The sequence below is a fragment of the Pundamilia nyererei genome, unplaced genomic scaffold (assembly GCF_000239375.1).
Source record: "Pundamilia nyererei isolate P.nyererei 1_Seehausen unplaced genomic scaffold, PunNye1.0 scaffold00155, whole genome shotgun sequence".
In the NCBI taxonomy this organism is placed as follows: Eukaryota; Metazoa; Chordata; class Actinopteri; order Cichliformes; family Cichlidae; genus Pundamilia; species Pundamilia nyererei.
Window position 1 is genome coordinate 571258 of NW_005187556.1, and position 15225 is coordinate 586482.

Here is a 15225-nt window from a genome sequence, read left to right on the forward strand (position 1 = left end):
ATATATAAAAACAGAAAAAACAATGCGTATTAATGCAAATTCTATCATGTGTGCATACACATATTTGGTGTTTGGTAATATGTGTTTCATGCACAGATTTGTGTGTTTGACTCGTGTCGATGCATAAATGTGTTTCTCCTTGGCTTGGCGACATTCCTATGACATCATGTGTCCAGTCAGCACTCCACCATGCTAAGCTGGCATCTGCGAGGTAAAGCTCCCTCATGCACGAAATAATAAAAAAGGAAAGAGAAACAGGAAGGTGATGTCATCTTATCGGCTCATAGTAAGAGAGAGAGTGACTTCAAGCAAAACGAAATCTCAGCAACTATAGACCATCCGAGGAAACTGAGCAAAAACGTCACCCGGCCTTCCTGCAGCGACACGAGGAGGTGATGTCACCTTGTTGGCTACACTGACTCTTAAAGCACAACTGAGACACTAAGCTCATTAAAACAAAATCCTGCTGGACCCTCGGACAAAGCAGCTCTGTTTTTCATACTGTTGATCCACATTTGTTTTTAATAGATTGAATTTTTACTCCTACCTGTTTTCTCAGTGGTTTGTTTTAACACATTAGGAATACTGACCACTGATCAGCGTAAATCACTTACAGATATTCATAGCGGTACTTGCATGTGCATGTTAAAGTGAGATTTTAGTCTAACAAAGGTGGTTTTATTTTTACTGTCATTACTCTTTAGGTCACCATACAAGCAAATAACTTGGTCTGCAGTATTTTACGAGTTTACAGCAAATTTAAAATCAATGTCACATTCTCACTCAGTCTTTTACAAGATGCTCTAAGTGAGATATAGATTAACTGGTAAAGGAAAACTAAAATCACAAAGGAAAATGTGTCAGTCACAGGAATTTACAAGTCTGCTGGAACAAACACTAGTGTGCTTTCCACATTATCCGGCTGCGGGACAGGATCTGAACTGAATGCACAGATGTTTAATGTACCAATTTTACATTTGCAGGGCTCTAATGTGCAGCTGTCACATTAGACATAAACAGCAGCACTGAGAGTGCACCGAGTGCATATGCTCCTTTTATTTCACAGTTTTCTGACAGATGCTCTCTTGGCTATTTTGCAGTATCTGTCTTGACTTTTGCCTGCTATCGCCTCTGATAACGTCTGACTGAAGCAGGCAGTCGCTCCTTTTGGTTTTTTTTTAAAGAAGTGAAACAACACATTTAATGTGCGTTTCTGTGCACAGAGACTGAAGCAACAAACCTGAGTCAACAAAGAGAGATTATTACCTATTATTGCTGAATTGGGTTTTTAGGTGTTGTTGAGCCAGTAAAATAAAACGTGGTCAAAGAGTCCAAAGACAAATCTCTTTCATAACCCATTTTCATTGATGCTGCTGCAGCACAATACAGTCTCTGGGTATAAAGTATGTTACCACCTTAGAAAGATATGTAAACAACTACCATTGAATCCATTTCCATTGGTGAACATGTCTCTCCAAAGCTGTGGACATTAAGTTGTCACTATGACAATTTCTCTTTGGTTGGCTGCAAGGATTTGCTCCACTTTAGTTGAAAGAGGCATTAGTGAGCTCCAGGACTGACAAGAGGTAAAGGGCCCTGGCTCGCAGTTAACATCCCAAAGGAAGATGAGCTTTAAGTCGGGTCTTTGTGCAGGTTCCTCTGCACAAAAATAGGGAAAACCTCTTCTTTGGCGGCATGATAAAAGGCACTGTCATGTTGAAATACATTCAGAAATGTTGGAGACACACTGCTGTTTAAAACTCTATGTTTTGCTGGAGATGAGCCCATGATAAATCCCTCCGGGCCAAATATATCTAGTCAGGGTTGTCTGCACACTTTAAGCCGCATAATATAATTTGGGTGAGTGTTACAGATAAAGTAAATCTCGTTTTTTAAAAGCACCATACGGGTCACCAAGTGTGACCACACAAAACAGTTACACCTAGTAACTTTCCACTGGGATAGAATTCGACTGGAAGTTGATGTCCAGTCCACTTACTGCAGTGAGATAATGGGAGAGTTTTGGCTCAGACCCCAAATGTGTCATCCCGAATAAAACCAACCTTCTCATTACTGAATTTCTGATTGAAACGTCAAAATGTACTAAAGCTACTTTCCAGATGGCTTGACTTATGTTGAAAGTTTTTACCAAAAGCCCACAGCAAGACCTCAAATCACTGCTGCCCTGTAGCTCCTCCAGCGGAGAGCAATTATTTGGAATTAAGCCCCATTCACTGTTCAGCCAGCAGCAAGAACAAGGTATGGCCTGACAAGCTGTCAGCTGGGAAACGCTTAGAAGAGCTGCAGAGTGAATCTTCATCCACCGAACCATCTCTTTTATTAACCTTTAGGAATGTTGACTTTTAACAAGTGCACTTCTCTTCTGCTGCCTGGTTGCTATTTAACATCTTATCTAAGCAGACAGGTGAAAGAGGAGTTTGACACCTTCAAGGCTTAGGTGTTCACAACTGTTATGCTACAGCACAACAAGAAAGAGAAGAGATTTCTAACTACAATCCAACTAACTCTAAGGACAATAAGTTAAAAATGCTATTATAGAAACTATAACCTCAACCACTATAATCCCTAATAGACTACAAAGCTTTTGCTAAAGCCTTTTTATCTGTAGCACTGCGATGAGCTTTAAATCTTCCACCATCACGGACTGTAAAGCCTGCAATTTAAAGCGAGGCAAGGAGAGACTGACCTGCAAGCAGCTGATGAGAGTTCACAGTTGGATTTAATCACCTGATCATAAACCCCTGAGAGTGCCTGGCGGCTGAAATGTCCTCAGGATGTGCATATGTTCCATTAATTTGATGGAGCTCACTTTTATTTTTTGGCATCAATACAATGAGAACATTTGATTTTGTGTTTCTTGTATAACCAGAGAATGTGTTTTCTCTCTGCAGACCCTCCGTCCACAGATTTTACGACAGCTGTGCGCTTATGTTTGTCTCCGAGGCAGCTCTGCAATGACCGAAAAAAACAGCAGAATAATTGGAAAATCAGGAAACAAACTGTGACAAGACAAGTGTAGTTGTGTGCAGTTGTTCCATGAGTTCTGTGAGGTTTTGATTGTTTCCATGAGTAAACAACAGTTAGTGTGCACAGGCTGAGGAGATTTTATTTATCCCACTCACACTTTCGGTTCAGATTAACTTTACCTGACAGAATGAAGAATATACCAGAAACGAAGGCGAGGATGGTGCGCTGCGGCCGAATGTGCCCGATATTGCTGATTACAAAGGCGGTGAAGACAAAGAGCAGGGAGACCATGGGGAAGGGAGTGGCAGTCCGGACCATTTCTGAAGAAAAAAAGGAAGGAGGATTAGTAGAATGAGTGTGTGATACGAATAAAAATGAGGAAAACTCATAAAAGTTTAAGCCTTCAGAAATGGTCACATTAATCAAGAATAATTTAAAATGTTACCAAATTATTTCCTGAATTAAAAATAAAGCTTGGAGCAAATTAACTACGACACATGAAGTCGATAAAGTGGATTTTTTTCATACTGTGCAGAATATTTCTCTAAAGCCCAAAAATGTCTAATGTCATGTTGCTGCACATAATAACAACGTTCTGACTTTGTGTTTGGGTTGTTTTGTGTATTTTAAATGATTTAAGGTTTATCATGTTGTTACATCTATTTTTTTTTTACAAAGTCTGTGTTTTCTTTAGTCGTGGGAAAAGTGGAAAATCTGCCCCAATGACCACTGTAACCACACAGGTGTAGCATACTGTAGCACACCATTTCACCATAAAACTATCAAACCATTAAGAGCCAGATAACTACATTTAACATCATACTGGTTGTTGTATGTAATATTATTTCCAATTGCCTTTTATTTTATATAGCCTCAGCTTTATTGTGGTTGGTCTGTGTAAGTTCTTAGTCATCTACTTCACGGTACTCGTAAGCACTTGAGTTGGAGGCAAATGGACCTTCTTTTACGATCATGAAGTTGTGTCACCTCTCATATGAAAAGCTTTGCCAGTTCTAAAAACTGATGGCGAGTTCCAGTTACTAAACTCATTGTGGCGTTGTCACCTTGCAGGTGGTCCTGAGAGATGTCTACACACGACGTCACCACGTGAGTCACCAAGGGTCACATGAATGAAGGTGTGAAGTAAAGACGTGCAAAGAATTTTTCTCATGCACAACATCCCGGTTGAGCAGAGCCAGGCCAAAACTAGTTAATCTCAAGGACAAAACAACTAAACACAAGCTGAACAACATTATGTATGCAATGCAATGCAATGCAGTGAGGGGTATTAAGACTGATACCTACTGGAGACACAACATAGGAGAGCCAGTTCATTAGGATGAGACTGTGTATCCCCTTTTATTTACAAGAACAAGAATTACTTCTACTGTACTGAACAGTTAAGATAACACTTTGTCTTTTTGTGTTGTCAGAAATCTTCAAGTAAGCATAGGAACCAGAAGTCTGCTGGAGCTCGCTCAGTGTTACGTTGAGTAAGGTCTATGATTTATTCAGTAACCTCTCCGACAGAGCTGCTGCAGTGTTATGACTTGTGCATGTACCTGAGGACATTTATCTAGCATTAAGCGGCGCACACGTCTTCCCCCTGGTGTCTTTAACAACACTGAGTGTGTGCTTTACTTCAAAGAGCAAAATGCAGAGGGCTAGTTCATAGTGTCAACATCTTGAATCATTAAAACAGCTCAAAGACAAAAGGAAAAAAAGAAATGGTGAACTCTGAAATAGTTTATCTTTTTTTTTTTCAAATAAAAATGTTGCTTCATAGGTTATTTGGTTAGCAACATTTGATTTTAAAACAAATCTGGCATAATTGGCTTAATTTATGAATTCCTACAAAAAGTTTGAGTTAACAAAAATCATGTTAGCAAACATGCAGACATGCCTGGAGCATTTGTTAGCACACGAGGAAATGGTTTGGCACTTGCTCATCAGTGGCATCTGAATCAGTGCAGTTTGTCCACAGCCTAATGCTCAGCTGTGCCACCAAACATAAACTAAAGAGTGCACCAATCTTCTTTCTGCTGAAATGGACTAGACTGTTTTCATTAGATCTTGCACCAGATGCTTCCATTTCTTAGACATCAGTAACCTACATGGAACAGATATTTGAAGGAAGGGAAAACTTATAAGCCAAACCTGAAAGCTGTGCATCTTATGTCTGAGAGTAGAAGAAAAATCATGAGTGAAATGTGAATTTTCAGTATTTGGGTGATATTAGATACAGAGCTAACACAGGTTACACCTATACACCAGTAATGTAGGACAGCCATGGTTCCTCCAACTAAGAAATCGTGTAAAAATTTTCATTTTTAATACTCTCATTACTTTTGGACTATTGTAATACTCTGTACACAAGCCTGAGTTAAAAGACCATCTCCTGCCTCCAGCTTGTTGAAAATTCAGCTGCCAGAGTTTTAACAAATTCAAAGAGACAGGACCACATTGCATCCCACATCCCATTTTTACAAGGCCACACTGGCTATACACATTTGATATCAAATTGATATTAGTTACATTTACATGGCCTCCCTTCTGCATCCATTACAGTTTTACTCAGGCCTCACGACTTGAGCCACTGCCTTTGTTTCTCAGGTCAGACTGGTCTAACCGTTCCATCAGCTCATTAAAGAAGGCACTTTCTGTTTGAAACCATCAAGTTTTGAAGTCTTTATCCAGACAGGGAGTGTGCTAACCTCACCTCCTCTCCAAAACGGTCCCACAGTTCTGTGTATAGTCCTGCGTAATGACTGAAACCCAAAGTCGAAGTGACCTGGCAGAGAAGCTGGTCATTGCCCTGGCTCTGTTTTAATCGTATTTAACCAGGAAAAAAACATCCATTGACATTAGAAATCTCTTTTACTATAAATAATTTATATTAAGTAATTTATTAATTTATTTATTGTTGTATTATTCAGTGTTTATTTAACTTTTCTATTTTAACATTTGTATTTGTTGTTGCTGTTTTAACTCTGTTTATTAAACACATCGTGGGGTTGTCACCCCGGGTATCAACTCTTTTGCGTTTTGTAAAGCACTTTGTAACCAACGTTTGAAATGTGACATGAATAAATTGTAATATTATTGTTATATAAATCTCTTGAAAGTGGGGCAGTGGTGGAGACATGCAATGATCTAATGTAGCAAAACCAAACACATAAAACAAAAAACTGTATTAAACTTCACGTATACCCTGAACTGTAAGCAACATGTAAGCCTTTAGAAACAACTTCTGACCTTCTGATCTGTATATCACATGTATAAACATTTTCTTCCAGACATATATACTCCATATGTTGCACAAATAGGTGTTCTGTCTTTAGGAGAAGTGTTTTAATGTTTTAATGGTAATTAACTATTCTGTTTAATCAAAGACATTTTCATAATTGCCCCACATAATATCTTCCAGTAACAAGTGTTTTTTTTTTATTTCTACCTGAACCACCAGAGAGCACCTGTCAGATCAGTCATCAGAGCCATGCAACGCTCTCCTCTTTCCTTTGTTCTTATGTTACAGACCCACACAAGGCATCACAAAAACCACGTGTAAGGAATATTTAAGTCAACAAAAGATATGTATGCATGTATTTTGTGTGTCAGTTGTTGAGTGACTCATAGAGTCACAGCTCTATTTAGCACTGAGAAGACAAATCAGCAAACAACTGTAATAATAGACTGATGTGAAACAGATGTAAAGACAGAAATGGTGGTGAGTCTGGTCTGTCTTCCTACGAGAGACTATTTCTCTAGTTGCAGATTTAAAAGAAGGTAGAAACTTTGAAATTTCAAATAAATATAAGAGTCTGTGTGTGTATGAAAGTGACTTACTGAGTATGTTGGCTGTGTTTTCTGTCGTGATCTCTATCTCTGGCTCTGTGAAGTATTCCGATGCCACACATCTGCCCTTCTCGGACCCTGGGGGGGAAAGAAAAACGTGAAAAAGAAAGAAAGACGAGAAAAAGGAAAGCCACAAGCGGGTAGCACGGTTGGACTTGTTTGGGTGGCAAACAGTCGGGGGATTATGCGCATGCAGAAATAAAACCAGTATAAACAAACAAAGAGGTTATAAAAACCCAGAGAAAGGGCAGACAGCCAGACTGAGACAGAGCGACAGTGGAGACAAAGAGATTTAGAAAGGACAAATAAAATGAGAGGTGAAAGAGAAGCGAGGCATCTCAAAAGAAATGAGTTTAAAAAAACAGAAACAGGGAGGCAGAGAATGGAAAGGAGAGAAAAAGTGAATTAGAGGCAGAGACAGATGGAGGTCAGGAGGTTCGGGAGAAAACAAGGTCTGAGCAGAGAGGGAGAGGAGCTGAATGCAGACACAACGATTAACCTCAAACTGTAGCCACAGACACACACATGCAATACACAACACGCAAACCTGACATCTGTATGTATACAAAAACATAACAGAAAACGATGCACAAATCTGCAGACAAATGTGATAGCTCCCCTCCCTCTCTCACCCACACACTCTCTTCCAAATGCCACTGGCGTTTTCCCTCCTCTGACCTTTTGTACCAGGCGTCAGACAACAGGGAAACACAAACATGGCCACCTCCCCAGAGCAACACCATCATGACCCGAAAGACAGAGACAGCTACTGCAATAAGGACAGCTATTTGTGTTTCGGTGTCCTGCCTGCTGGTGTTTGTTTGCGTGTACGAGTGAAAATACCTTTTTTTATCATTCGGTTCAAAAACAATTATCTAACAAAGCCAAATTCTGCCACAGGTGACTTTTTCTCCCAATCATAATAAATATTGTACCTATTTTAAGAAGTTAGATTTGGGCATAGTCTTTAGCTAGGCATCATCCAACAGCTGATGTCATGTTTGGATCTTATTTACGAGTTTAATGCCCATAATATGCCCAAGTTAAATATTTGTGATGTTTCAGGACACTCAGGGCACTCAAAACGTCTCTAATACTTCTGTTCCTGACTGAGTATTATACAGCTTATGGAAAAATGGAAAAATCTGTGGGCTGCAGCACCTCACAGTGAAGCCCCGCCAATAGCCACTGATGTCATTGGCTCCAACTTAGAAGCCACTGACCTTGTGGTGGGTCTCAGTATCTACCAGAGAAATTCCTGCATTATGGTGAATTTTTTAATGAACATTTTTGCATCAATTTATGGTAAAGATGTCTGGAAAATGTGTCACGGCTTTCTGGCATCAAATAACAATCCTCAGCTTTTATCCCTGCTATCAACACACATATACGTGTATTTATTCTCCTGCCCTCTTTTTTTGATGCTCCACATTGGGTACCAGCATTTGTCTGGAGAGAAAGGGATAAAGGTAGTCTAACTCAGTTTCTGTTCCTCTGCAGTCAGTCAGGACACGGGTCCTTGTTGCACATGAAGGTTACCATGTGCACGGCTGCTAATGCTGTTTTCATTAGCAGCTGTCATGCATTGTTTAAGCCTTGAACACAACAAATGTGACAGAGCAAAATTTTTTGAACCAGTGTGCCAAGAAAAAAGTTAATTCATTGTAAACATTGTGCAACATGAAATCAATATATTTTAACTGTTTCACTTCGATTCATAACTGTCTATGGAAGCAGTGTGGAACAGATGCAGTGCTCAGCGTTTATTTTAAGACTGATTTTTTTTTTTTGCAAAAAGAGTGGATTAAGAGAGAAAATTCAATAATGTTAGTCCCTCAGACGAGGTGAACTTTAACTGTACCAGCTGCGAGCCTTAGACTGAATGGCAAAGATAAGGCTCTCCCTTTCGGTTGCACGTTTCATGAATTGCTGCCATATGTTTTTCACTGTTATATGTATATATTGAAACGCCGATCAAAAGCCACACTTTGACAAATAAAATAAATATGCAATAAAATAAATATGAAAGAAGGCGAGCAGGACTATTAAAAAATGGGTAGCCTGCTGTACATGCACATCTATACAAATTGTTTTGTTTAATAATGTGTCTGATTTTTGAAGAATAAGTATATTCATGGCAAAAAAAGAACTTTGCTGTGGGATAGCAGAATAAATGTATAAACAACTGAAATTAATGGCATCAAATTATCTTTATAATTACCAGTTGACTTAAAATATAACTAAACTGAGTTTATGTAAATATAATTAATTTTATACTGTGGAACTGTTACCAACCAGCCACAAAGCAGACCCTCCAGAGGCCAGAGTGCAGCGCCATTTTGACCTCAGTGGTCTGGTTCTGCTGCAGGACGATTCCCTCCTCCATCAGCAGCCAGTAGTCTGTCGACACAGCGACGCCCACCAACAGCAAACCACAGGCCCCAAAAACCGACGAGAGAAGTGTCAGCGCCCTCGTACTGAATGAACTCATCTGAGGAGAAAGGAGATAAAATCACGGTGATCAGTGTTGCTTGTGATAAATACAGCAGGGATCAGCATGCAGGAAGACAAGGAGGAGAAAACAGTGAATTAATTTGCTGGATTAAACAAATTAATCAATGAGGGGAAAAAAAGAGCTATACCACAGATCGGGGGCGGGAGGGCCTACAAATAGTGGGGCGGCACAAAAAAATTAGAATTAATGTTTCAACTCATTGTAGGGTGTTTTCCTCTCTCTTGTGCTCACGTTTATAAATAGTATTACCAAAAAGAACAGTCTTGCTGGGGGGCAGGGAATCTGGGGGTGTGGACACCCCCTTGGTGGTGGCCCTGACACAGTACAGCATTATCTATTGATTTCTGTGGTGTCAGTTAAAAAAAATGTGGAAAAGAAGAGATGACGAGGACACACAACCTGTCTTGAGTTTCACTGACCTCAGCTATGAAATATGTGCATGGACAACCTAAGAAAAAATAAACCACTTTCTTGTTGAAAGGCAGTATAACATTCAGGTTAACTGCTTATATCAAGCAGCAATTCAGCAAATATTTTTCATTTTATGAAGCTGGATCCTTAAATACACAAATGCACACCTTCTCTCTAAATATGTGATAAAATCCCTCATTTTCAAAACTAGACCTTGAAATTTTGAGCCTTTTAAATTCATATTAAAGTCAAATATTTTAAGAGCTATAATGTCTTTTTGTATGTCTCCATAAATCAGAAATAGCTGTCTTATTATAAATGTCCAACACTTATATGTACATATGTACATTTTGGATATTTTCCGTCCGTCCCTCTGAAAGAAGACACATTGTTGAAGTAAAATAGCAATGTGTATACCAATCCTGAAATTTTTAGATATTTAAGATGATTTTGTAATATATATACATATATATACACATATATATATACACACACATATATATATATATATATGTGTGTGTGTGTGTGTGTATGTATGGAGGTAGCATGCTTTAAAGACTGTAAAATTTGCAAAGATTGAAAAGCGGACCTGAAAATTTAAAACAAGAAAGGAAAAAAAGTTAAGGAAAGACAACAATGTGACAAATTATGCTCAGAAATATTTTGAGTTCAGCAAAAAATGACAGAAAGCAAATGAAGAAAAGTTTATTGAGGTGTTAACAAGTCATCTCCTGCAAGGGAGAAACAAAACATCATTTGACGAGTGAGAGGGAGAACAGTGATGACTTTGATCCTACAGTAACTGAGGTCCTGTTTGTTTGAGAACGAAAGGCTGTGTCAAGAATTTGTTCTCTTCAAAGTCAATTCATTCAATAATCAGAATATCTCAAAGTTAATTCTTTGCATATATACACAGTTAAGAATGGAAAAGAACATTAACAAATAAAAGAAAAAATATGGAAGCTGCAAAGCTTTGGTAAATAATAAATAATTTTCACTAATAGTTAAAATTGTGGTCTGGTCACAGTTTTGTTTTGTTTTTCAATCTTCTGGATGCTGCTGAGGATCAGTAAGTAGCCAAAATGATTTTGGCAAAGCTCACACTGTGACTGGCTGATCAGCTTCTTCTCGTGTTCGGTGTGTCAGGTTCCTGCATTGCATGCGCATGCATTGCAGGTTGGCACTCACTAGGTGGCAGAAACGCTGCCTCTGCCATGTATCACTTCAACTGTTGACAAGCTGAAAAACATCCTGGTCTCATGTACACACAAACACGACAGGGCTTCATACATCCAGTCAAAATGGAGGTCACATTCAACATGCTGAGGACTGAGGCAGCGAACATGCTCGAAAACCGGCTTTCAATTTTCAGCTGTGAGCTACTTTTACACGGACATAAATTAGAGAAATAATGCAACTGTCTCTGCTACGAGCATGCATAAATTTATACTAATTGGCAGGCCACCTGCAGTCCAGTTCACCTTCAGCGGTGTACAGTGGGAACCATTAATTAAAGCTGAGGCTGAATCATGTTAATGCAGTTCGATAATTGCCATGGTCTTTACTCATGACAAACAAAATGGCATCAGCTCTGATACAAAATACGAATGTATGCACAGTTTGAGCTCCTGATCCTCAGTGACAACACATGTAAAAAGCACTGATTTATGATAAGATCAATATTAGAATCACCTATTTTTTCCTTCTTGTCTTTGTGTTTTGGAAATCTTGTAAAACCAGTTTTTTCCTCATGTAGAGAAAATGAGAAGCAGTCATCCAGGAGATGAAATAATCTCTCAGGAGACATTTATTATGGAAATACGTGATATGAAGGAGAAGAGAGACGAGCACACCTGTTAGAGCAGGTATGATCATCCACTTCTGATGTTTATCTTTCCACAGAACATTTTCAGTATTCTCCTTTCTGTCTACAAACCCCTGCACACAGTGAACAAGGGAACACAGTGGGGCTCTGCACTTCCTCAAACTAACAATGACATCATATATTACACAAATAGCATCATGTATATAAGACAGGTCTAACACAAAAACGCTTCACAAGGCAAAGTGAAAGATTTTTGTGAAGGATTTACTTTGAGTAGGTCCCTGTAATATGGTGGGGGAGTGGAACAAAGGTAAGGTCTCTGTATTTTGTGGAGGCCTAAAAGCGTCGGGCTCAGTGGAACTTCTGTTTTCCTTTGTTGAGGGTTCAAGTCAAGACAACTGCTAGTTTGAGGAAGGGCACAACCTCACTGTGTTCCCTTGTTCACTGTGTGAAGGGGTCAGTGGACACAGAAGGTAGACATATTTACATCACACACATATAGATATATGGACATTATACATATAGCATCATATACGTATATAAGGGAAGTCTAACAGGATTTGCCATCTCTGTCAACTGTCCATGATATCCAAAGACACATTTTGCAGCTGGTCTTTATAATGCTGTAGAAATAACATAAGACAAATTTAGAAATGTTTCCTGTCTCCACATATCATGTAAGTTCAGTCACATGTTATTTTGTACCTTTCTTTAAACATGTTCACAAGTTTCAAACAACAAAACTTGTGAACATGTTCTCTGAAGCAACACATAATAGTGTATCGCCGAAATTAAGCCTTTTACTTTGAAAAGTATCTGCATTATTTTTGGACCAATCTTTTAAAGGTGTGATGGGGCTTTTAAAAAAAAGATAACAATGACAAAGTTATTCAATTAATTTTAGATTTTACCATCAAACACAGAACACAAGTCAACCTGCTGAACTCCGTGAACTCACTGTGAAGAGTCTGCAGAAACGCAGCAGCTTTACTGCTGTAGGTCTCACAACAAAAGTCGTCTCCATTTTCAAAAACATTTTAATTTATATAAAAGGCAGACATTGCTCTTTTTGAAGAGGATATTTATGGTTACATTGAATGGTTTTCATGCATTACTATTAATAAATAACAGTGAAAACAGGGCGCTAAAGGAGGTACACTGACTTTTACGATGCTGTTTATGAGGTGAGGCTTAAGAGAGAGAAGCCGATAAGAGACCAGCCAAGAACAAAATTAAGTCAGGAGACAAGATCAGAATTGAAGCGAAAGGAAGCAAGAGGAAGAGTGAGGCGTGACATCATCGCTCAAGTAAGACGGTGCAGAGCACATTCAGCAGTGTCAGAGAAGAGTCGCTCACCCAAGCATAACTCACCCATTACAAATATTTGATATGGTAAAACATCCATCAACAGAAACCTCCTGCGAAGATGATGGCACTAAGTATATGATGGTGTACGTGCGAGTGCACACGTGTAGGAGATTGCAAACGAACAGGAGACATGAGGATGTGCACAGAAGCAGAATTTCTGGGGAGTATCAATGCCTGACTTTAATAAAAACTAGTTTAGCTTTAGCTTTAAGAACTCAGCCAAGGACCAAAGATCTCAAATAGCTAAGCTTATGAAAAGGTTATGTCTTTTTAAAATTTGAACAAACTGTAGAGAGTATAACCTGCATTAATTTTTCAGGCAACACATGCATTTTGAAGAAGGACTCAGTATAAATACATGACTCCAAACATACAAAATCTGCAGTCACATGCACAGTCAGAGTTATACCTTGACTTGTTATAAAAAGGAAAAGCAAAGCGAGGACAGTGACTTTGCCCTTTCTGCACAGTCGAGTAAGACGTCACGGACACTTTCAGAGACGTCACTGCCTCCCAAAGTCACATCCTCTGAAAAAGACAAAAGTGATTGGTGCTCAAGTAAATAAGCATCAGTCTTAGTGCTGCAAATGTCAGACTCAACACGAGAGGCAATCAGGCGCTCAGTGCTGCTGACTCAAAACACAAAAATCCATCCACCACTTAGACCAGAAGAGACACAGTCGAGTACCTGCGGTACTCAGATAACTGTCTCACTCTGTGGGCTTTTAGATTACTTCATTCAGCCTTTTTCACTCTCTGTTGATGACTTTCAGACTGGTGGCATTGCACTACAGAGTAGATAGTTGTCCTAACTAACCTACGTGTCTGAAATGTTTGTACTGAAAGGCAAAAAAACATGAAGAAGTTGTCATGTTTTTTTTTTTATTTAATTTAATTTATTTATTTGCCTTCTTTGGGCATTTAATTGTTTCACTCTAAACCAGGGGTGTCGAAGACCAGGCCTCGAGGCTTTAGATAACACCCTGGGTCAACACACCTGAATCAAATGATTAGTTCATTACCAGGCCTCTGGAGAACTTCGAGACACGTTGAGGAGGTAATTTAGCCATTTAAATCAGCTGTGTTGGATCAAGGACACATCTAAAACCTGCAGGACACCGGCCCTCGAGGCCTCCTGTTCGACACCTGTGCTCTAAACTGTTTTTCTTTATTTGGAGGAATTAGTTTGTCAGCACTGACTTATGTTAGAAGTTTGTGGTAAATTTTCAAAGACTGTAAATCAGCGATGAAAGCAGTCACATGACCCACTAGTTCGTGGTTCTGAAACCTCATCTTTAGTTGTATGTTCTCTGATTTAGACATCATCATATTTGGTTTAAGAAATGAAATGCTAAGTTATCAGCTAATGCTAATGAGATTGGTTAGACTATATGGGTGTGTCACATGGAGACAGATGCCTGTTAATTATCGCTGATTAACTAAAAAATGCTAAATTTGATCTCACTACAGAACTAAACCACAAACTTCTCAGATCAGCTGTTAGTAAGCTACAATTAACTTTTGTAGTGAGTCGGGTTATTTTGTATTTGTTAAGTACTACAATCCCTACTGAGAAGAAGAGTAGCAACTTACAGACTATCTAAAATATAGACATATCCACATTGACACTTTTGGACATTTTCACCTTGCTCTTCTGAAACCAGATTTGGCAGTGTGGCAAGCAGGATCAGGGGCTCAATGCAGGTGACAGGTCTCAAAGACAAAAACACAACCTTTTTGTTGGTAGTCCAAAAGCAAACAAAAACTGAAACATTTGCAGAGCAGGAACTTGATTCAAAGTAAAAACAGTGGGAATACAGACCAAAGAAAGACACTACCATCTGGACATGCCAAAGAACAGAGGGAAACACAGATGATAAATACACATGAGATAATTAAAGGTGAAACGCATGGTTGGAAACTATAGAGGAAAGGGAAGTAAACACAACACAAGCCAAGGAAAATAACAGTTACCACAAAAACAAAAACAGGAAGACAGACCTGAATGGGGAACAAGGGTTAATTTGACATAGGGGAGAACACAAGGACTAGACAGGGGAACGTGGAAAAACAAAGAGCACATGCTGATGACACTAGGACACCGGGGAACACAAGAGGGAACTAACAGGAAACAACCTTTAAGTCAAATATAACAAAACAACAAGAAAAGAAACTCAGAATATACTAAATCCATAAAGAGTCACAAAACAGAAAGTAAACAAGCTGAAACCCAAAGTGAAGTTATAAAACTCAGAGTCACGAC

The 15225-nt window shown here is 39.0% G+C and overlaps 1 protein-coding gene across 2 annotated transcripts in view; it reads right to left on the reverse strand.

Moving 5' to 3' along the window:
* LOC102206512 (voltage-dependent calcium channel gamma-7 subunit-like) overlaps window positions 1-15225 on the reverse strand; it is a 38901-nt gene that overhangs the window by 12179 nt on the left and 11497 nt on the right. For both annotated transcript variants that reach the window (XM_005745191.1, XM_005745192.1), the window contains exons 2-4: window positions 9139-9334; window positions 6835-6921; window positions 3168-3308 (exon numbers count right to left, since the gene is read on the reverse strand). In XM_005745191.1, the coding sequence (XP_005745248.1) occupies window positions 3168-3308; window positions 6835-6921; window positions 9139-9334 (424 nt within the window). The remainder of the gene's footprint in view (window positions 1-3167; window positions 3309-6834; window positions 6922-9138; window positions 9335-15225) is intronic.